General features: G+C 45.5%; 1 protein-coding gene across 15 annotated transcripts in view; it reads left to right on the top strand.

Moving 5' to 3' along the window:
• The window catches only part of CFLAR (CASP8 and FADD-like apoptosis regulator), a 43435-nt gene that overhangs the window by 13675 nt on the left and 6168 nt on the right, over window positions 1-23592 (top strand). For 7 of the 15 annotated variants that reach the window (XM_014546008.1, XM_014546007.1, XM_014546009.1 and 4 more), the window contains exons 3-5: window positions 2844-2949; window positions 3944-4079; window positions 4964-5262. In XM_014546008.1, the coding sequence (XP_014401494.1) occupies window positions 2844-2949; window positions 3944-4079; window positions 4964-5085 (364 nt within the window). In that variant the 3' untranslated portion in view covers window positions 5086-5262. Of the gene's footprint in view, window positions 1-2843; window positions 2950-3943; window positions 4080-4963; window positions 5263-7518; window positions 7624-8594; window positions 8653-11717; window positions 11768-12482; window positions 12565-21579; window positions 22091-23592 lie in introns of those variants that run through there. The other 8 variants (XM_014545997.1, XM_014545998.1, XM_014545999.1 and 5 more) reach the window with 7 other exon arrangements.

Genomic DNA, 23592 nt, shown 5'->3' with positions numbered 1-23592 from the left:
GGGGGTCGAACGACCCTTTCACAGGGGTCGCCTAAGACCATCGGAAAACACATATATAATTACATGCTGTTTTTGTGATTAATCACTATGCTTTAATTATGTTCAATTTGTAACAATGGAATTGGGGGTCACCACAACATGAGGAACTGTATTAAAGGGTCGCGGCATTAGGAAGGTTGAGAACCACTGCTTTAAGCTCTTTGAATTTCTAGGTGGTGTTTTCTTTAATTAGTTGGGTAGTAGTAGATTATAATGACAGTGGAAGTGATAGATGATATGTATTTGCCCTATGGATAGAGTAAGAGAAATGGGCAGGACTAAGACCTAGTAAATTTTTTTTTAATTTATTGATTTGAGAGAGAGAGAGAGAGAGAGATTTGTTGTCTCACTTACTTATGCGTTCATTGGTTGATTCTTGTTAGTGTCCTGACCAGGAATCCAGCCCACATAGTATTGGAGTATCGGGGCAACACTCTAACCCACTGAGCTTCCCCCGGGCCGAGACCTGGTGGTTCTTGCAGCCTCTGTGAGATCTGCAGTGGTCTCTGTTAGCTTATTTTCTATGATGTCTGACCTGGCAATTTTCTATATTGAGATCTATGATGTCAGACCTGGCAATTTTCCATACTGAGAAAGGAAATAACAAGTCAGATAAGTACCACATGATCTCACTCATTTGTGGACTATAGTGAACAACATAAACTGATAAACAAAGAGCCAAACACATAGAAACAAGTCAGATGGTGATCTTTGTGGAACTCTAATTGTTCCTGAGGAAACTAGTGGGTTGGACTTCCTTCTTGTGAGTTTCTGGGAAGTTCCTACTTCCAGAGGCTTCTGTATGAAAATTCCAGCCTCAGTATGGAAATTACCATGTCCAGACATGTCAAGCTAAGAAAGACCACATCTCATCCCCCATCAGAGAGGAACATCTGCTGGAGTCCCCTTTAGTTCATACAGCCTTTAAGTTGCTCCTTTTGTTCACACAAAGTGCTCTTGGAGGTTCTGGGGTGCACAGAAGCCATTTCTCCAACCATCATATAATATCGGTAACCTTAAAACTTGTTGGGAACTGTTTAAATTAGCAGTTCCTTTTTCTCCAGACCACCAGCCTTGAGTTATTATTTTTTTTTTAACATATGTTTTTATTGATTTGAGAGAGAGAGAAAGGGAGAGGGAGATAGAAACATCAATCGGCCGCCTCTTGCACACCCCCTACAAGAGATTGAGCCCGAAACCCGGGCATGTGCCCTGATTGGGAATTGAACTGGTGACCTCTTGGTGCATGGGCCAATGCTCAATCTACTGAACCACACCAGCTGGGCCACCAGCCTTTATTATATCAATAATGTATAGTTGGAGATGATGTGTATTATTAAAAAATATATTAAAGAGAGTTGAAAGCAGTGTGGGCCTTGGGAAGTGTCTGAGACTTGAGGTCTGAAGTCCTGATTCAAGCCTCAAAACTGTCAGGTACAGGCCTGGTTAGCTGATCCAGCCACTAACATTGGTTGGGCCTTCTTTTTCCTAGTGGTAAAGCTAAGAATAATAGAATACCTAATTTCACAAGTTGTTTGTGAGGCTCAATTGTGATAATCTAGCATGTGAAGTACCTTTTAAAACTGTGAAGCACTCAGCAAATGTAATTGTTGCTGTTGTTATTCTTGGTCATTTTCCACTTCTCCAAGCATCATAACCATCATATAATATCAGTAACCTTAAAACTTTTTGGGAGGCACCAAATGGGTTTTTGTGAATAAGTTAGGGGGCACTCAACATTTACTGTTTCTTATGGTTGGTGAGTGGGGAGGCAGTTTCTCAGGGCCTTTTGGCAGAAAGGCCAGGCAATGGGAGGGGAGTGCTAGATTTATGTATTCATTTTTTAAGTGTATTTTTTAAAATTAATATCAGAGAGGAAAGGAGAGGTAGAGAGAGATAGAAACATCAATGATGAGAGAGAATCATTGATCAGCTGCCTCCTGCATGCCCCCTTCTGGGGATCGAGCCTACAACCCGGGCATGTGCCCTTGACTGGAATCGAACCTGGGACCCTTCAGTCTGCAGGCTGATGCCCTATCCACTGAGCCAAACTGGGCTAGGGCCATTTATTTATTTGTTAAGTAGCTTTTGTTTTTGTGGGTTGATATATGCCAGCCTGCTTTTTGGAAAGTGCTAGAGCAAAGTAAGTGAAGACTCTTCCATACTCAAGATTCTGTGAGTCTAATTGGGAAAACAGCCCTTAAGCCCAATAAAGCATGATGGTAGCTCTTACTGGAACAGAGGTGACTGACTGAGTTAGGAGGGGCTTTCTAGAGCAGGACCTCTGCGGTCACAATCCCCAGCCTCTAGATGATCTTTACCCTTTGAGTTTCAGAGTGAGCCGGGTGTTTGCTTTAGAATCTTGTGACTCAAAGTATGGTCCCCGGATCAGCATCAGCATCAGCATCAGGGAGGTTGTTCAACAGAGAAGATCATTTCCCATTCTATTTCTGTCTTCATCTTAGTCATTCAGGTTCTTTACTTATTTCTTCATAACTTCTGGGGGAGCTAGGGGATTCTTTAGGGAAGTTTTTATTCTCTGAGTTGTTTTCAGAGTAGTTAGTTGGAAAGAGAAGTACCATCTCCTATTGAAAACTGGGGAAAAGATGAGTTATCTTTTGGAGTTCCCTTAAGATCTCCTTCTGGGGTGATCTAGGCTTTCTGTCTTATGGGGGGGGGCACATTCAAATGGGGACAAGAACTATTCTTTTAACCAATTGTTGGCATAGAGGAGGCATAGGTTCTTGGTGGTCTCACTGGGACTGGTAATCTGAATTTACTAAAGAAACTTGTCTGTTTCACAGGGTGCTGATGACTGAGATTGGTGAACATTTGGATAAATCTGATATGTCCTCATTAATTTTTCTCATGAAGGATTATATGGGCCGAGGCAAGACTGCCAAGGATAAGGTGCGTTTTCTTTTTCTTGGTTAATATTCCCAAGAGCCCATCAGAAGTTGGAGGATACTCTCTATGGTGTGAAGAGAGGGAAGCAGGCGTTTGAGCAGGGAGGCCCAAGCTGGGGGTGAGGGAAGGCAGAAAGTGAGAACAGTATGGGGTTGTTGTTTTTTTAAAATATAATTTTATTGATTTCAGAGAAGAAGGGAGAAGGGAGAGGTAGAGAGAATCATCGATTGGCTGCCTCCTGCATGCCCCACACTGAGGATCGAGCCCACAACCTGGGCATGTGTCCTTGGCTGGAATCGAACCTGGGACCCGTCAGTCCCCAGGCCGATGCTCTATCCACTGAGCAAAACTGGCTAGGGCATGGTTATTCTATTTTAGAATAAAAATAGCACGTCAGCAAACAAATTTTAAGCAGAAGGGAGGTGAAACCAAAGGCAATGGCTGAGTAACAAAATGCCCTGACCTTGAAATTTTGCCTCCTCATATCCTCTGAATCAGTGAGTTGGAATGGCCAGCATTGATTAAAAATGTGAGGAACTTCAAAACGGTATCATTGGGGTTTTCCTAGTAAAAAGATTCCCCAAACTACCTTCTCTCTTCCTTTTTCGGGAAAGCCCTTAGTGTTTTTTACAATAACACCAGCCTGAGTGTTTGAAAGAGAAGCAGCTTGGGAGGATTTTACTGTATTTTTAGGCCCGCTCTCTCACCATATTCCTTGATGACACAAAATGGCCATGTGTCCATTCCCAACCTAGACACAGGTTGGCCACCAAAAGACTTCCCACTGCCTCTTTGCTGAGTAAACTTCAGGAGAGTACTTTGCACCTGGTCCTGGAAGGCCTATCAAGCAGAGAAGTCTAGTTTAGGATCCCTGAAGGTCTGAAGGAGCTCCACTTGTCACCGTTTCTTGCTGTTATACACCCACAGCCTGAATTTTGCATTTGGGGCTTAATCGTTAGTCCTACTGACATTTATTTCTTGTTGGTGTCTCTCTTAGAGCTTCTTGGATCTTGTGATGGAATTGGAGAAGCTAAATCTGGTTGCTCCAGATCAATTGGAATTATTAGAAAAATGTCTGAAGAACATCCACAGAATAGACCTGAAGACAAAAATCCAGAAATACAAGCAGTCTGGTAAGCAGAATTTTGGCCTTTCCGCGGTCTAAGGAAAGTACCCTGTGCAGGGTAGGTTTGGTTGGTAAATATCCATTGTTGGGTGGATGGAAAGCACCTGAATGTTCACAGCCCCCTGGTAGCCTGTGACTAGAGGTCATATCCCTTTATATCTTTCATATCCCAGATCTGCTGACTTCATCACCCCACGCCCATGACCCACGAGTCTTGGCCTTCTCCAACATGCCACCAAGCAGTTGTTAACATTCCCACCTTCAAGAAAGAGTTTGCACCCCTATTTTCTGCACCTGGTGGAGGTGCTGTGGACATTCAGGGCTTTTGAGGATATGCCCTGCTGCCTTGCTCCAGCGTTTGACCTGATCACCATCCAACTCTGGGTGGGATCTTGTCACTGGGGTTCCATGGCTTTCCTGCATATGTTCTGAGTTTCACAAAATCTTCTCATGAAAAAGGGCATCTGTTCTGCTGAAAACCCCTCCCTTGGTAAAGGGGACCAGGTTCACACTCGCCTTCTCTGGCATGTCCCCCGCCCCCATTGTCCTTTAGACTCAGCCTCAGCTTGGGGCCTGTTAGCAGCCTACTGCCCCCAGAGTCACAGCCTGAAGGACATGGCTGAGACCCAGTGATCTACAGAACTGCCCCTCCCCGCCCGCCTCCTATTCCACCCCAAATGACTGATAAAAGTTTAAGTACAAGAGTAGCATTTTTAGTCCTTTCTTAATGATGCTGGTGAAAGAAGAGTCATCTGATCTGATATTTTGAATTAAGTAAGGTGGCTGGAAAGTTTAGGGCATTTTCAAAGATGATGATTGACCTTGTACTGAGCTATCATTGAAGATTCATTTAATAATAATTGGTAAACCTTAACTCTCTTCTGCTTACAGCTCAAGGAGCAGAAACAAGTTATGTAAATGGCCTCCAGGCATCTCTCCCAAACTTGAGTATTAAGGATCCTTCATATAACTTAAGGGTGAGTCTGGAGCAAATGTGTGGAATCCCAGCATGAAAAAGCTTCAGAAATTTAATTAAAAAATATATATTCTTACACTATGTACTCTACTTAACACTTGAAAAAATTGTGGTAGAAATGTGCCTGTGTTTATAAAACATACATGTGTAACAACTTATTCCCAATCTTTTGTTTGGACAAAAAATAATTCCAAATAAATACATTTGTATTTACCTCTCTGGGCATTTGCTTTTTATTGAGCTTATTTTAATGATGTCGGCAAAAGTGTTTTTTGAAAGGTTCGGAGTTGGGCCGGGGTGGCACAGAACTGACTCAAGGCTCAGTGTAGTCAAAAAGATATTTACTCAAGGCACCTGGGTGCAGGTGGACTGAGTTTGAAAAAGAAATCAGTGGCGAATGGGGAGGGAGCAGGCTTTTTATGCGCGTAGGGAGCGCTTGCAGATAGCTTTAGGGTGACACACGGACCACGACCGGGCAGATCAGGACCTTGCCCGGTCCGTGGGTCATAGTTTTACGGCCTTGCCCTTTGTCCTTCTTCCTGGGGAATTATGGTCTTCAGGAATTTCTGTAAAATAACCACTCAAGGGGAGCATGTTGTGTGCAGGGCTTAGGCTTGCTTTTGTTAGCCCCTGCTGAGTTAGCCCTGTTTCTTGATTAACCCTTTCATTTTTGTTATTGAGAGAACTTTTTAAAAAATATATTTTTATTAATTTCAGAGAGGACAGAGAGGGAGAGAGAGGAACATCAATGATGTGAGAGAATCATGGATCGGCTGCCTCCTGCAAGCCTCCGACTGGGGACAGAGCCCACAACCCGGGCATGTGCCCCTGACCAGAATCAAACCTGGGACCCTTCAGTCCGCAGTCCAACCCTCTAACCACTGAGCCAAACCGGCCAGGGTGAGAGATGTTATTGATCTGTGAACATAAATATGTTTTATTCTGAGAAGTCAATCTTAGTATAATCTCATCCTCATCCCCATATAAAGATATGTGGAATTTGTAGTGAGGGCTTAGATCAGAGTGCAATTTCATGGTTAAATGATAAAGACTTTCATAAAAGTATGTGATGAAAACATTAACTACCCCTATGATAGAAATAGTTTAATGAATAACATGAGCTGTAAGAGATGCTACTGAGCAATAGAATTTCAGAGCTGAAAAGGATGATAAGGATTATACTGTCCAGCCCCCTCGCTGAACAAATAAGAAAACATAGTCCTAAAGAACGCTAAGTGATTACCCACCTCCAGCTATCACCAGAACTGGGCCCACTCCCTGTGCCTTCCTCTACACCGTGGTGTATGTAATAAACTACATACTAGATACGCCATCGCTTAGATATGTCTGTCGTTTTCCAAGAACCAATTATGCTTGCTTTTGTCTCTCTGAATCTCTGTGATATTAAATGATGAGACAAAACTGATTTAGGATGCTGACTCAGATTTTCTGAGCTTTCTCTGCTATTGTCTCTCTAATATAAATTAGGTCACCATTCTTAGTTAAAACTCTGCCCCATTTTTACTTTTGTCTTTCTGTTTTGTTAATGGAAGTAATTGTATTCACTATCTTTGTAGCCCATTGAGAACTCACATGCTCTGTGTATAAACTTCTCCTTAAATTTTCTATATTAGTCTGTGACCCTGATCATTCATTTATTTAATAAGCAGGCACTGTAGCACATGAACTCAGTGAATTTCTCACAAGATTTAGGAGCCGAATACCTAGATATTAACTCATACATGACTGCAAAAGTGCTTTAAAAGTTATGGTGGCAGCCCAGCTGGTGTTGCTCAGTGGTTGAGCATCAACCCCTGAACCAAGAGGTCCCCAGTTCGATTCCTGGTCAGGGCACATGCCCTGGTTGCATGGGGGACATGCAGGAGGCAGCTGATCGATATTTCTATCTCTCTATCCCTTTCCCTTCCTCTCTCTCTCAAATCAATAAAAATAGATACGGTGGCATTAAATGGCACATGATAGCAACATATTGTAGAATAAAAAAGTTGTATGACATTGCAATATAATGCTTACTTGATTTCATTTATTTCTTTGCAATATGCTTTTAAAAATAAATATATTTTTAACATTGATTTTAGGGAGAGAGAAAGAGGGAGAGAAAAACATTGATGTGAGAGAAACATCAATCTGTTGCCTTCCGAATGCACTATGGGCTTGTGCCCCGACTGGAAATCAAACTGCTGACCTTTCTGTGTACGGGATGACACTCAACCACCTGAGCCACACCGGCAAGGGCTCAGTATAATGCTTCTTAAATCTAGCTTGGATTTAATGTTATGTATCTTTAATAGTATGTAAAAGTGAATGCATAGCCATGTGGAGCTTGAACTTCTACTTAATATCATCAACCTGTGGGCTATGTCACTGGTTAAATGCTTTTCTTTACTTTAGACACACAGACTTAGCTTAAGACAGTGTAATGAACAGTCTACTTCTCTCTTTTGGCTAGGATAGCTTCAGTGGAGAAACTGTCATTTGAAAGCTGAGCGTATCAGATGGTTGACAGTATGTGGGATGTGTACCTTACACAGGACCTGTCATCTGAGAAGAAAGGGTCGGTTCAATCTTTAATTCTCTGATTAATCCCACTGTAGCCCTCAGAAGTGGTAGCTGTTATCGAGAATCAAGCCCACATGTGGCTTATGTTTAGCTGGGCAATTATAGAAAAACAGTAACTGGACTAAGCACTTCATGTGCTAAGTACTGTCCTGAGTGCTTTGAATACATTTAACCTTTACAAAAATGTATAAGGTAGGTACCACTATTGTCCTCATTTTGAGGATAAAGAAACAGATATATAGAGGTTAAATAACTTGCTTGAGGTTACATAGCTAGTAAGTGGCAGAAACAAAATTTATAGCCAGGTTTATTTGAGCTAGAACTCCCACTCTTAACCATACATACATTGCCTCTGTGTTAAATGATCAGGTTTAAGGTCAATTGCATGTTTCAACAGCTTGTTCTGTCTTGGAACTCTTTTTTTTTTCCAAATTTTTTTATTGATTTCAGAGAGGAAGGGAGGAGAGAGAGAGATAAAAACATCAATGATGAGAGAGAAACATTGATTGGCTGCTTCCTGTGCACCCTTTCCCCTCCCCTCCACTGGGGATTGAGCATGTGCCCTGACCAGGAATCAAACCATGACCTCCTGTTCATGGGTCAATGCTCAACCACTGAGCCATACCCAGTTGTGCTGTCTTGGAGCTTTTATAGCAATTCTACTATTACCATGACAGCTGACTTTATTGAGCTCTTTTGAAACATTCTAATATGCTAATTTAGCATATTTACATGTTAATTGTATTTTCACTTCTTGAAAAGAAAGTTGCCTTGTTCTTTGGCTACAAGATGTAGGATTCATGGAGTTAATAGCTCTTGCTCTTCTTCTTTAGATAATTTAACAGTGAATGTGATATTTTTGTTTTTTCCTGGGTAAAAATTCTATAGAAATATTTAAAGAGGTGTAACATAATGTGACTCTGAAAAAACTAACAGGGACTGTGACCTTATTCTTTATATTTGAAGCTTCAGAATGGGAGGAGTAAAGGACAAAGACCCATGGTGAGCCATCCTGACATTCAAAGTAAGACTGACTTCTCTTCATATTTTTTCCTGTAAATGCTTGATAATTCTAGTACAAACTGTTTTCTTTTTTAGAGTTGGCTGTTTTCTTTATCTATACAGTCTCATTAAAGCTCCCCCAACGCAGTTAAACTCTTAAAATGTATTCATCGGCATTTCTAGTTACTTACCAAATTCACTTAGTTAAATTTAAACACCTCTTACTCTACCAGCTTCATCTTCTTGGCTATATATTTCTGCCTGAAATGAAACAATAACCAGGCCACATTAAACATTAATCTAGCCGTGATAATGAGTCACGTTAAACCAAATATCTAGCAGCAGGAAGAAGAAAGGTTACTAAGATCTTGTGTTCAAGTCCATTTAATAAGTCTAGGTACTCTATAGATGACATCCCCCTCTCCTAAAAAGAAAGGAAAAAATACAATTTAAAAAACTAGTAATTTCAACCTGTATGACCTCTCTCATCTCTCTGACAGCAGCACGCGATCCCACCTATTTTTAAAAGTGTATTCCTTTTGCTTGTCTTGAGACCTCCTTGAAGCGAGGCTGAGACTCAGTCACAGTGCAGTGGAGATGGCTCAGGACTCCTGGAGGCAGGCAGGGATGGCTAGGCAGGTAAGGAGGGCCCAGTCTTACCAGAGGAGCTTGGACTTGGTCCTGTGTGCAGTGGAGATTGTGACCATTGTAGTAGGGCAGCCTGTATGCTGTCTGCATGCACTTGGAAACGGAAAAGCATTTTGCCCGGATTAGCCAGATGGTGAAGCCCATGCCTATCATTTCATACCTAAAATTCTGCGCTCCAGGAAAAGCTACGGAGGAGCGAATTGATTCCTGAAGTGACAGCATTTCTTAAAACGCTGGTGAGGTGTGGTGAGCATTAGCATTCTGAAAGCTGTTTAAAGGGAAATAGGAGAGCTGGTAGATCTGGATAGGAATTAAAAGCAATCTGTGTTCTTTCCACTGCGGTAATGGCAGGTTTGTTCTTGATTGGACTTGCACAGGCGAGGTAAGTGAAGCTCTCCACACCCTGGTGATCCTGGGCGAGCTGCTTTGGCCTGGACATGGTTGATTTGCTAATAAAGGAAGAACGCATTCTTGGCCTTAATCTAATAGAAGTTTAAAATGATCAAGCCCCGTATTCATATTAATTTGGATTTCTAAATAGATCTCATCTGAATGATGATAATGATGATGATACAATTTATGAAGCTCTTACTAAGTGCCTTAAATGGAGAAAGGCATATTACAGAGATCATTCTGTGCTTTTAAAAATTCTGTTAATCCATGGTTGCTAAAATACAAAAAGATAAAGTGAAATTTTCTCTTAATTACAAGTATCAACATAATCTGATTAATGTTTGATTTATATACCTCCAAGACTCTTATTTTTCACATATAGATGTATAAATATATGCACACAAATACATATTTTTAAGTATACTGGATCAATATTATAATATTTAGTAATCCATTTGTTACTCAATATATTCTGCATATCTTTTCATGTCAAATACATAAAGATCTCTTATCCTTTTTAACATCGCACAGTATTGCATTATATGGACACTAGAGGCCCAGTGCACTGTGGGGGGCTGCGGGGGGGGCGCCCCTCAGCCCAGCCTGTGTCCTTTCGCAGTCCAGGAGCCCTCGGGAGATGTCCAACTGACAGCCTAAGTCGCAGTTGGACATCCTTAGCGCTGCCATGGAGGCGGGCCACTGCACTTGCCAGCCATCAGCCCTGTGGGAGTGCACTGACTACCAGGGGGCACCTCCTGCGTTGAGCGACTGTCCCCTGGTGGTCAGTGCACATCATAGCAACTGGTCATTCTGCCGTTTGGTCAATTTGCATTTTACCCTTTTATTATATAGGATAATTTATTTACCCTGTTTCATATGGGTAGACTTTTAGTTTCTTTCTAGCTTGGGGCAGTCCTTCAGTAGATGTCCTTGACATTTTTGCACACTTTCTCTATTATTTTCATAAGATAAACTTCTAGAAGCAGGATGTTGTTTTAAAGGGTGTTGCTAGTTGTTCTTTAAAAAGAGTGATTCAACTTTTACAACTTTGAAAATGCTCATTTCCCCCAAGCCTTATCATTCCTGGCGTATTCCTGGCGTTTTCTTGGCCTGTCTTTAGACATTATTTCTCATTTTTGCGACAGTAGTATAGATTTTGGTTTGTTCACCCTTGAGATTTAAAAATCCCTTGAGACTTCAGGAAGAAACTTGCCCAAGTTCACAGAGCTTGTTCGTGATGGTGCTAGGGTTCGTGCCAGCCCTTTATGGCTTTAAAACTGATCATTTCTCTACCTCCCTGGGCTAATAAAGTCATTTTTATCTAACAAAATGTGCTGTAGGCTCACCTACATTTGCTAAGCTCACTGTCCTCGATTTTGCCATTGACATTTAACGTTACGATCTCCCAGTATCACTGGGCTAAGAAAACCTGGCCATCTGTTCAGTCTCTAAGTCTGTTCCCTTGGGTGTTGCCCACAGCTTTAGCACAGGTAGGAAAGCTATTGATAATGTTTGTGGTGAAGTTATTAGATTCTCAAGTTAAAATCTCAGCAGTTACCTGGTCCTCACCTGGAGAAGCCTCCTTTCACTTGCTACTTAAGCAGTTTTTCTACATGACCCTTCTTAGCACAGAAACTTGGGTTACCTTATCAGTTAGGTTTTCTTTTTTAAAAATGTGTTTTTATTGATTTTTACAGTTAGAGGAAGGGAGAGGGAGAGAGAAACATCGATGAGAGAGGAACATCATCAATGGGCTGCCACTGGGGATTGAGCCAGAAATTTGGACATGCGCCCTGACCTGGAATTGAACCAGCGACCTCTTGGTTTTCTGGGTCGATGCTCAACTGCTGAGCCATGCTGGCCGGGCATATCGGTTAGGTTTTACAGTGCAAGGTCGGAACTTTGGGGCTGAGTATGGCTGAGGAGAGAAGCGATAGTGGGGGAAAGAAACAGGGGAAGAGACACTTGTGATATGAAGAAACGCAGCCAGCATGGAGTGGGCTAAATCTCCTTCAGCTTTTAAGTGATTTCCCTCTCATCCTGCAGGAGAGCCAGTGAAGACGTCCGTTCAAGAATCAGGAGCATTCCTGCCTCGGGTACAGAATCCATTTTCTCATTTGGGATTGCACCGCACACACACTCTCTGTGGAGAACACTGGCTTCTTTAAAAATATCTGTCCATTAAGAATTTCTAGTGACAGTGATAGGATTCTGAGAGTGTCATTCTCCTGAGAATTCTTCTGAAGGGGAACCGTGGACGTAGCTCAGAGAAAGATGCTGGAGTGGATTGTGTTTGTGAACTTTGGAATGCAGAGAAATTCCAAAGGCCATGTCCCTGGTCAGCTGAGTAATTCCTGAGTGTACCAGGAAGTCCAGACACTGAGCCTTGACTTGCTTTTTCTTGGGCTGATAACCTCTGTACGGAGAGGCAATAGGGGGCCGCCTTTTGTACTCGTTTGGAAAGGTATCACTTGTACAAACTGAGGTTCCTGAGAAATATGTGACCCATCTTTTCTCTCTGTTTCAAATGATGTTTCTCCTGCAAAGCTAGGACACGTGTAAAGAGACTACGATTCTCCTTAAAATGAAATAAAAACAGAAATAGCTTGTTGTCTGAAGCACATTCCCTGAATAGAGGAACCATTTGATATTAAATGGAAATGTCAACTGTGACGACTTCAGGCTCTGTCTGTTGACTGACTTCCCTGCCCAAGGGCTGTTTAAGAAAATCCAGAAGGAAAGTTGGCACACAGGGGAGACCTTGCGGAAACAGCGGTGCCAGTCTTTAACAATCCCTGCTTTGTTTTCCAGCCCATCCCAGAGGACAGGTACAAGATGCAGAGCAAGCCCTTGGGAATCTGCCTGATACTTGATTGCATCGGCAACGACACAGGTAGGTGTGGGTGCTGCAGGGTAACTGCTGCCTCCAGAGTGAGACCACGGTACAGGCAGGCTACACCCGCCGCCTGAGGAGCACTCGCGGCTCTCACAGACCACTGCCCACCTCTGCATGAAGGGGAGTTTCCCTTTCAGGTCACAGTCCAGTGTGGACTGGGAAGGCTAAGGCAGCGAATTTTCAAGTGGTGCACTGCAAGGATGTTTACAACATGCCATACCTGACTATATTTAGCCAGGGGCACTGACCTCTTTTCCCTTAGATTGTCAGATAAAAAGATGAGAACAGCTAACACAACAAAGCTAAAAAATTAGCTGCAAGGATGTTTACAACATGCCATACCTGACTATATTTAGCCAGGGGCACTGACCTCTTTTCCCTTAGATTGTCAGATAAAAAAAATGAGAACAGCTAACACAACAAAGCTAAAAAATTATACCTCTTTTTTTTTTTTGGTCAGATCAGCAAAAACAGTTCTTTGGTGTGCCGCAGAATTTTAGTCATTGGTCTATGTGTGCCATGAGATGGAAAGGGTTGAAAACCGCTGGGCTAGGGTTCCGTGTGGTTATTTAGTGGCTCCATCTTCAGAAGCCCTGGAGTTCCCCACAGGAACCTCTCTGTCTGGCTGGTGGATGAAGGGAGTGCATGATCCCACATGCGTTTGGGGACCAGGCCTCTCAGAGTGGTATGCCTAATTTCTTAAAAATATGTTTTTATTGATTTTGGAGAGAGAGGAAGAGAGAGGGGTAGAAAGAAACATCGATGATGAGAGAGAATCATCGGCCTCCTCCCCCATCCCTCCACACTGGGGATCAAGCCTGCAACCCAGGCATTTGACCTTCTGGTTCATAGGTCGATGCTGAATCATCGAGACACAGCAGCCAGATGGTCTGCATCATTTCCACCCACATTCACTGGGCAGAACTCACTTGTATGGCTTCACCCAACCCCAGTAGACAAGGGACTCAGTCTAACTGTGTCAGGAGGAAACTGAAAGGGGATTTGGGGAACACAGAGCATGTTGTCCGGCACAAAGGCGTAGTTTGTGCAAGTTGCTGAGCTTTAGCCCTGTCTTCCCATGCTGGATGCTGTGGCAGAGAGGAGTCCTGGACCGGAGAGGGTGGTGAAATGGAAGGCTTTCTGGGTTTCAGTATTACCAGATGCCTCATCATTTCACACAGAGAGACCGTGAACGTTTTTCTGGGGAACATTAAAAATATGATAAGTGTGTTCTCTCAGAGGCAGTGTGTCAAGTCACTTAGTTCTGCACTGTGGGTGTTGCCCTGAGTCTGAGCTATGTGTGTGCCACCATTGTTTGGATCTGGGTTGATTCTTTTGTCTAATTGTGGTGACTCAAATGACATCAGTCACTGGTGATGCATCTAAAGAGAATGAGAAAAAGCTAGTTAAGTGGAATAACATTATGTTTAATTCCCTATCTCTTCCTTAAAAGGATTGGTCATCCTGTCTCCCCAGTTTCCTTCCGGCTTTCCAACATTCTCTCAGAATGAACCAGAGCTAGCTTTTAGGCTCAAATAAAATGTTACCATGGAGAGATGTATGGGCAGAGATCAAATTAGCAAACCTTAAGCTGGATGTCCCAGGATTTCTGATGTGATCTCTCTTTCTCATGTCCTATTTTTGGTTAGATGTGAGAAATGCTGGTTTCTCAGTATAAGTAAATGTCCTTCCTTTTGTAGCCATTAGTACTCACATAAGAGGAGCAGATATTTTCTCAATGAGTAACTTCTGCTTTAAAAGAGACTGTGTAGCTATCTTTTGCTTTCCATTTTAATCAGTTCTGTTTCATTCCTTTGAGTTCCCAGACGCACATGGCACGGGATGTACATCTGTGGCATAAAGAGAATTACACAGATAAAGCCATGTTCTGCTGTGAATTTGTGGCTAAAACCCATTGTCTGTGCTTGCTTCCCGTGCTGGGTTATGGGCCTCTTGCCGGCAGGGACTGAATGTGTATTTGTGTATTTCTGCATTTCAGGAGTGTGGTCAGAGTTGGGCTCTGGAATATGACTGCTGCATGGGTGTGAATGATGGCTCTGCCATGTGCTAGCTTGTGACCTTGGGCAATTTTCCTCTCTATGTCTCAGTTTCTATTCGTAAAATGGATTAGTAACAGGACCTACCTCCCAGGAAGGTTGGGAAGCGTGAGTAACAGGGCCCACCTCCCAGGAAGATTGGGCTTAGAGTGGTGCCCGGTCCACTGTAAACAGGTACTGATGCCAGCTAACATTCTTTTCCCAATTCGTTTGTTTAACTTTGGTTGCACACCACTAAGCTAGAACTTGCATGGCTTTGTGTGTGGTAAAAGGAGTCTGATCCCAGACGAGTGAGGGCCTAGAGAACTGGGGGCTGAGGCCTGCACTGGGCCCGGCTGAGTGGGGCAGGTCCCCACAGGCTGGAGCTGGGTGGGATGGAGGGGTAACTTGAGAGGCCAAAACTTCTGAGGAAACACCCAGGTGGAAAGCTAGCCAGACCACTCCTACCAGTCATCAGTGTGAACGGGCTTGGCAGAGACAGAGAATCTGAGTCCAAGGCCAGGGCCCAGGGCGGATGAGGGAGGAGAAAGACCTGATTGGAGAGGATGGGAAGGAGGGTAGAAGTGGGGGTGGAGCCCGGGGCACCTGTGTCTTTGGTCTGAGGTAGAAGTAGGTATTGGCTTCTGGTGCATTTGTATGTCTGCTTCCTTGACTCAAGCCCTCCCTGCCTCTGGGAGCAAAACAAATAACAGGGCTTGAGGCCTCTTTTACAAACCCTCCTGGGCTCAGGTGGCCAATGAACAGCTAAGCAACAAGACAGCACACTCTACTCCTGTTGTGCTGTCTGTTGTGCTGTGGGTTTATCCCCTGAGGGTTTATCCATCGTAAGCCCAGCTGAGACTCAGAGCCCCTGCAGAGTGTTGATTAAAACGAATGGGCCCTGACCGGTGTGGCTCAGTGGATAGAGCATCTGCTTGCGGACTGAAGGGTCCCAGGTTCGATTCCGGTCAAGGGCATGTACCTTGGTTGTAGGTACATCCCCAATAGGGGGTGTGCAGGAGGCAGCTGGTTGATGTTTCTCTCTCATTGATGTTTCTAATTCCCTATCCCTCTTCCTTCCTCTCTGTAAAAAAATCAACAAAATATATTAAAAAAATAAAATAAAGTAAAATGAGTGGAAGGCACGGTCTCTTCTCACCTTCTTCCTAGGCCTCCAGCCCTTCACTTGCCAGCTGCCCTCCTGGAGATTTTCACCGAGGCCTGGAATCAATCCTGCTTTGACTAGCAGTGGTCTTAATTACGCAGAGCACCCCTCATGTGTTCATTTCCATCTGAACAGCCTGGGGCCTTTATCTAGAAGGATGCCTGCGGTTTCCTTTGTCTCTTGCCTGGTTAACTTTGTCATGTGGTTAACGTTGGACATTTGGGAAGAGTGTAGGAGTCTGTTAAGAAACACTATTGCCAACTGAGACAAGGGATCTGAAAGAGACGAACAGTCATATGATGACTAACTTGAGAGGGGTGGTGATCAGAGTGGAAAATGGATTTAAACTTGACTATGTGCTAATTCCTTCACATGGATTCTCACTTAATCTTTGTAAATAATACTGTAAGGTCGGTACTATTATCCCCATTTTCAAGGTGAGCAAGCAGAACACGGTCAACTCCCTTCTTAACTTCTCTGGAATTTGAAAGCTTGACTCCACAGCCTCTGCTCTTGGCTACTTTGCTATAATAGAAGTTCCGTGTGTGTATGTGTGTGTGTGTGTGTAGAGGGTTGTCCATCCCTTTTACTGTGTCTCCAATACCTGGAACAGCACCTGGCACATTGGAGCCCAATAAATATTTGGCGGGTGAATGAAGGAATATGCTTTTCTAATCTCAGCATGATTCTAAAACCATTTATTTGTACTGCAGAATTTAGCAGACGCTCTTATACCTACCTATCTTCTGTCCTCAAAAAAAAAAAAAAAAGAAAAAAAAGATTTTTACCCAGAGAGTATAAGTCCCCCAAACATTTATAGGTTTATTCTTCCTTTATCCCATACATGTTTATTGAGCACCTCCTCTATGCAAAGCCCCATGCTTGGTCCTGTGTGAAGCAAAAATGGAGGCAATGAGGTGCAGTCTGGTCTCAGAGCCGCGCTGTGAATGATGATAAGGTGATTTTTTTGGTGGCTTGTTCTTGAGACGCATCCTCACAGAGAACAGTGACCTCTCCTTGGAGCAGACATGGAGGCCTAGGGATTTGGGGCTAATTGTCTCCGTTTGATAGAATTAAAAAGCTGGTCGTGGAGTTGTGTCATCTGTGTCAGTGACCCTGCAGAGCTGGGCTGTGCCAGGCCCTGCTTCGCGGAGTGGAGAAGGGAATGAATCAGGTCACAGACAGGTGAACTCAGGGCCTCGATCTACAATCCTGGTTCAGCGGTTCTCAACCTGTGGGTCGCGACCCCTGAAAATACACCCTGCATATCAGATATTTACATTACGATTCATAACAGTAGCAAAATTGCAGCTATGAGGTAGCAACGAAAATAATTTTATGGTTGGGGGTCACCACAACATGAGGAACTGTATTAAAGGGGCGCGGCATTAGGAAGGTTGAGAACCACTGCTCTGGTTGGTGTGTAGGCTCCTGAAGAAAAGACGTTAAGAAGTGTTTCGCCCTCTCTCTTTTCTCCCTGCTCCTTCTGAAAAGCTGGAAGATGTCCCTGTACTTTTTAACCAGGCGGAGACTGCGATTTTTCTAGCAGCTGCTGCTTCCCTTGTGATCTTGAATAAGTAAACATGCTCTTCCAGCAGAGCAGCAGGAGATGAGAAAGCCAGAGGCAGGCGGTGGGGGTGCTTTGCGGGCGGGGCTGGCGGCTCACCAAGAGCCACGCTCTAACTGCGTGGCCGGAAGGAAACCCCCCCCCCCCCGCACCCCCCTTTCCCGGAATTCGGTTTCTGAAGAACAATTCAAGTTTACAAAGATAGTGCTGGGTCAGGAGTGGAATTTCCAGGGCATTTCGAATGTGGAACTGCAGTTTGTTGAAGTTTGTTTTGCACTCAGCCCCCAAGTTGTTCTTCCCCTATTTGCGGGAAAGGAGCAGGCAGTCACGGTGCCATGTGAGGACACAGAATCTGACTACTCTGAGCCCATTTTAGTTTCAGAGGTGGAACCTTTCTCTGGGTGCTAAGGAGGCAGATTCCATGAGAGAGAGGCACCCGCAGGCTCGTGCTTTGTGACTTGAAATGCCTGCCTTGATTTTCTTTAAATTTACTACCTTATATACATAAGCACGCACAGTGTCCAAAGCATCTTGGCAGAAACCTCCTCGGATCCCCACTGCTCCCTTTTGAAGCACATACTAGTAGTATAGGCATCAGTGCTAATCCCATTTTACAGATGAGTAAACTAAGGCTGTAACTTGTTCAGAGTCGCACTGTTACCACCCCCTTGATCCTATACGCGAGACTGGGCTGTCTCTGTGTTCTTGCTGGCCCAACAACGTTGCAGTTCCCAGCTGACATCGTGCCACCTCGCCCTCTGGTAGAGGAGAGATGTGACTTTACGGCCATGACCGCAGGCTGGTCTCCGAGTGACCGCCTTTCCAGAGGGATGTTTAAAGGATGCTCCATCATGGTCTGAGGCCCGTCCAGACTTGCTGTTCTTATTGTCCCGTTCTCGGCTTTGGGGAACTGTGCGGGTTTTGGCTTCCCCTCCAGCTTTCGCCTTTTTTCTCTGGTTCTATAAGGACCCCCTGCCCTGACCTCGGGCCCCCACCCCTTTCTTAGCCCCGCTGCTGGGTAAGTCAGTCCTCTTTCAGGACTAGGCAAAGCCCAGGCCCAGCAGGTAGGTGAGGAGCCGGGACTTACACTCAGACCTTGTGATTCCAAGACTGGTTCCTCTTTTGCCCTGTGCCATGCAGCTGCCTGCTCACAGTCATGTGGCAGCTGCTATCCTAGCAGGAACCCACAGGAGCCCAATAAAGGCACCAGACAGCTGTTCTGACCGTACCCCTGCGTATCAGCATGGAAAGAAACTAAGGGTTTTTTTTTGTTGTTGTTGTTCATCTCACCTGAGGATATTTTCCCATTTATTTAGAGAGAGTGGAAGGGAGGGGGAGAGTCAGAGAGAGAAACATTGATTGATATGAGAGAGAGCCTCCCGGATCAAGGCTGCAACCAAGGTACATACCAGACCCTCAGTCCTGGGGCGACGCTCTATCCACTGAGCCCACATCAGCTAGGGCGAGACTGTGGCTTCCTTCCCAGGACTTTGATAAAGGAGGGAATTTCTCCGGAAGGGAGGGCCTGGGAAGAAGTGAATCATCTCTCTGAGCTAACAAGTAAACAGTGTTGAGGCTGCTGTTTCCCTGTTTGCTCCTGCCCCCTAGAGGGGAGAGGACTCCCTTTGCAGAGAAAGGAACCGTTTGGAATACAACTGGGGGTGGAATTGGGGACCTAGTCAGGCTTTCTCGGGGGACACTTCCAGTTCCAGCCTGAGCGCCGTGCTGGGGCGGGAGCCTTGCCCATCCCACAGGCGAGGGCCAGGGCGCAGGGCTAGCCACCTCTGCTACACAGACTCTGTGAGGACAAGCGAGCTATTTAATAGGATGTCAGCCCCCTGTGTATCATGCCCTTCATTTCCCTGCTAATGCTTATTTCTCATAGGGTTTTAAGGAGGTGGGCACCTTCTTTATATCCCTTCATTATTATGTGATAGATAAAATTCACTTTCTCACCTTACCTGTGGGCTAGGGCAGAGGAGAAAAGGAAGTAGTCTTAAGTCATGGTTATAGCCTTTTCCTTTTCCTGGCAGGAGAGAAGAGGACTTAGCTGATGAATTATTTATCTGAGAATGTGTGCAAATCACTCCAAAACATAGAGGCTTAGAAGAACAAACTTCTGTGAGAAGGGGGTTATGAGCTGCTTCGCTGGCTGTTCTGGCCCAGGGTCCCTCAGGAGGGAGGGTCAGAGGTCAGCCAGGGAGGCGTGGGATCCCAGGACCTTCTCAGGGAGCTCACCCACGTGGTTGGGGAGTGGGTGCAAGGCCTTCACTCCTCCTGCGGGCCTCCCCCTGGGACTGCTTGAGTGTTCTCAGGACATGGCAGCTGGCTGCCCCAAGAGTGAGCAGTTCAGAAGCGAGAGAGAGCCAGGTGGAAGCCATGGCCTTTTTGGGATCCAGCTTGGGAAGTCACAGTCTCCCTTCTGCCACATTCCAGCCATTACTAGTAAAGACCAGTTACCAAGTGTGGTCCACATTTTAAGGGGAGGGGATGACTCTGTCTTTTTAAGGGAAGAGTACCAAAGAATTTGTGGAGTTGTTTAAAACGGCCGTGTCTGGTAGGGTGTGGGGCCACAGCGAAACGCAGCTCTCCTGGGGGGAAGTTCTACCAGCCCCGGCGCGAGCGTGTGTAGACGCTGCTCACAGCTGCGTGGATCAAGTTCAGAGCACGCAGGCCCTGGCTTGTCCAGTGGCCGTTATTCCAGCTTTTTGTTGACCCAAGGCGGTGTTTCTTGCCCCACCTTTTGTCTTTTTCCTATTTCCTGCTGAGAAGACAGAAGAGAAATTGCGGTTGCTTACTTTCACTTTTATACGTCACTAGTGGTCGGTGAAGTTTGCAGGGCAAGGAAGTGAAAACGAGTGGTTGCAGCCGTGGGCCTTTGAATTATTTGCGACTCTCCAGACTGCACATCATTCCCATGTGGTGTCGAGAGTTGGGAATCTGTCAACAGTTTTGTGGTGCATTCGGTTATGTATCTCCCTTGATGCTTTTCTGTGATGCCTAAACCAGCAGAAGATGGGACCCCTCTGTTCTTTGGTGGGAGGCATTACTGGCCTTTATTGTTGTGTTGTTTGGTTTGGACTGAATGCAGTGTAGGCTCCCAGAAGACCATTCCCCAGGCGAAGAAGAGAGGTGGGCACACAGCCAAGAGACACGGAAACAAACCCAGAGGAGCTCATGGGCTAATAGTTTGGGTGACAACCTGAATGAGGAGATGTTTGTTTAGCCTCTGGGCTTGGGACAGACAGTTCTCTGCCCCACAGATGAACTAAAAACTGGAGACATCACTCAAACAAGAAACAGAAACTTAATGGGTGGCTCAAAAGAATGTGGAATTGCCTGGCCATCATGGCTCAGTGGTTGAGTGTTGACCTATGAACCAAGAGGTCATGGTTTGATTCCTGGTCAGGGCACATGCCCCGGTTGCAGACTCAGTCCCCAGTGGGGGGCATGCAGGAGGCAGCCAATCAATGATTCTCTCTCATCATTGATGTTTTTATCTCTCTCTCCCTCTCCCTTCCTCTCTGAGATCAATAATAATAATAAAAAAAAGACTGTGGAAGTTTTGAGCAAGGAAGAAAAAGATGTCTCTCTTTGCTATTAGAAAGATAAAACAATTCGGGAGCCTGTGTTTATGTCTCCAGTGAAGGTAAACTGATCAAATGGAGAAGAAGTGGACTGGGTAGAGTGTCTAGGGTTCCAAGGCCATAGAAATTTCTGGAATATGGACAAAAAGATTTTTAAAAAGAGAGTAGGAACTAATTTCTGTGGAGCACCAGGAGCTTTATTTGTATTATCTCATGTAATCCTCGCAGCGTTCTCAGAGGGTGGGTCTCATCACTTCCGTTGAAAGCTGGGAAGACCCACTTGCCAAAGAGCATGCCGCCCACAGGTGTGGCAAGGTCAGCACAGTCGACCTCGGCTTTTCCTACTGCCTTCCTCTCCGTCTGGAGCCAGGGTCAGTCAGGATTTCTGCAAGCTAGGAGACGACTCTGAGGACACTGTAGGGAGTCTTGGCCCAGGGTTTCCACTGCTCGGTCAGAGGTCACACTGGGAAGCAGGTCAGGAGGGGAACTGGAGAGTCTGGAAATGGTCACCACTTACATCCTAGGGGCTTCATGTCATCCCCCAGCGACTGGGTGGAGGTGTGAGGACTCGAGACCCACACCACCCTTTCTGCAGCTGTTTGGAGCTGAGCTCTGTATTGTATCCATTCCTGTGACCTGCCTGTTTCTTTTCCCCAGACGTTCTTCGGCACACCTTCACTTCCCTGGGCTTTGAAGTCCGGTGTTTCTCATTCCTGACGATGGACCTTATGAATCATCATCTTCGACAAGTTGCCTATTGGACTCACCACCAAGACAAGGACAGCTTTGTGTGCGTCCTGGTGAGCCGAGGGGGCTCGCAGAGCCTGTTTGGTGTGGATCAGACTCACTCAGGGCTGTCTTTGGATCAGATCAGGAGGATGTTCAGGGGAGATGCATGCCCTTCTCTCTTGGGAAAGCCAAAGCTCTTTTTTATTCAGAACTATGAGAAGTCAGAGAGTCACACGGAAGACAGCAGCCTCCCAGAGGTCGACGGGCTAGCAGCGAGCAACATGGATGCCAAGGCCTGGCAGCCTGAGCCCTGCACGGTTCACCCAGAAGCCGACTTCTTCTGGAGCCTGTGCAAGGCAGATGCATCTCTGCTGGACCGGTGCCCCACCTTATCGTCCCGGTACCTACAGTGCCTCTCCCAGAAGCTGCAGCAGGAGAGGTGAGCCGCCCAGGCCCTGGCTGATCCCGGAGCACTAGATCTGTCCTGCAGCCCCCACCTGCTCAGTGGTGGTTCAGCACTAATGGGTGCGCAGAGCAGGGGTGACTCCGTGTTCCAAGGTGGACACTCAGGGTGCCAGTGGCATTACTGGCCTTTTACATGCATCCTGCATGTGCACAGACAATCCAAGTGGGTCATTGTTTGATTCAGTTGCCCCTTGGTGAAGGGGACTGAAGTCACGTGCCAGAGTGCTGCCCACTGGTTTGAATCACTCACTAAGCAGCTTGTAAAGTATTTAGAAAAGAGCACTTTCCCATCAGTTGGCTCATTTAAAAAAAATATTTTTTAGCCTGACCAGCATGGCTCAGCAGTTGAGCATCTACCTATGAACCAGGAGGTCATGGTTCGGTTCCCGGTCACAGCACATGCCCAGGTTGCAGGCTTGATCCCCAGTGGGAGGGCATGCAGGAAGCAGCTGATCAATGATTCTCATCATTGATGTTTCTATTTCTCTCTCCGTCTCCCTTCCTCTCTGGAATCAATCCTATATCATAAAAGAGAAACATGCAAATTAACCATCCCTCCGCTACGCTCACCAGCCAATCAGAGTGATTATGCAAATCAACCTGACGAAGATGGCGTTTAATTTGCATATGCAGGTGTCAAGCACCCCAGGAGGCAATGGCGGCCAATGCCGGCCCAGGAAGCGAGGCCAGGCGTGCCTAGCCAGGCAGAATCTGGTTTACAATGCCAGCCCAGGAAGCGAGGCCAGGCGGGCTCCCGGGACCTTGCCGACGGAGAGCAGAGAGGAAGAGCGAGCGGAGAGCGGGAGGTTTGGAGGACTTGGCAGAGCAGGAGACCGCTGGACATAGAGCAGAGCTAGAGAGAGGGTGGCATGGAGTGTGTGGCTCCCTCTGTCACCCCAGCTTCCTCATCACAGCTGTGGAAACTGACAGCAGGGAGGAGGAAGTCCCACCCCCACAGAATCAGCCGGAATCAGCCGTTGATCAGACAGCTCTCAGTGGTCTGACAGCCAGGACTCTCATTCACCTGCATCTCAGACCGTGACAGTAGAGAGGTGGGACTATGTCTAAAGAACAACTGTTGATACAACGTAGCTCTGCAGCTGAAAGATGCCGGTGTTGTCGACAGACAGTGTCTGCAGAGCAGCATGTGTCTGATCTCGAAAGAAGGCGGCGCCTGTGACAGAATGTATCTGAACACCAGCTTCTGGAAAAACGTTGCTCTGATGCCAAAAAAAACACCGGCATTAACGACAGAAAATGTCTAAAGACCAATGTGCCTTTGAAGTTGAAAGAAGGTGGTGACGACGACAGAATATGTCTAGAGAACAGTCATCAGCAAGTACTACCAATACTGGTAGGAACTGCCTTTTCAGCAAAAATGGAGTACATGAGGATGCAATTCTCGAACATAGTTGTGGTGGAATGACTGTTCAATGTGAATTTTGCCTATCACTAAATTTCTCTGATGAAAAACCA

This window comes from Myotis brandtii, unplaced genomic scaffold (genome assembly GCF_000412655.1).
Source record: "Myotis brandtii unplaced genomic scaffold, ASM41265v1 scaffold4259, whole genome shotgun sequence".
In the NCBI taxonomy this organism is placed as follows: Eukaryota; Metazoa; Chordata; class Mammalia; order Chiroptera; family Vespertilionidae; genus Myotis; species Myotis brandtii.
Note: the sequence above shows the minus strand (reverse complement) of the source record. Positions and strands in the feature narration are given on the sequence as shown.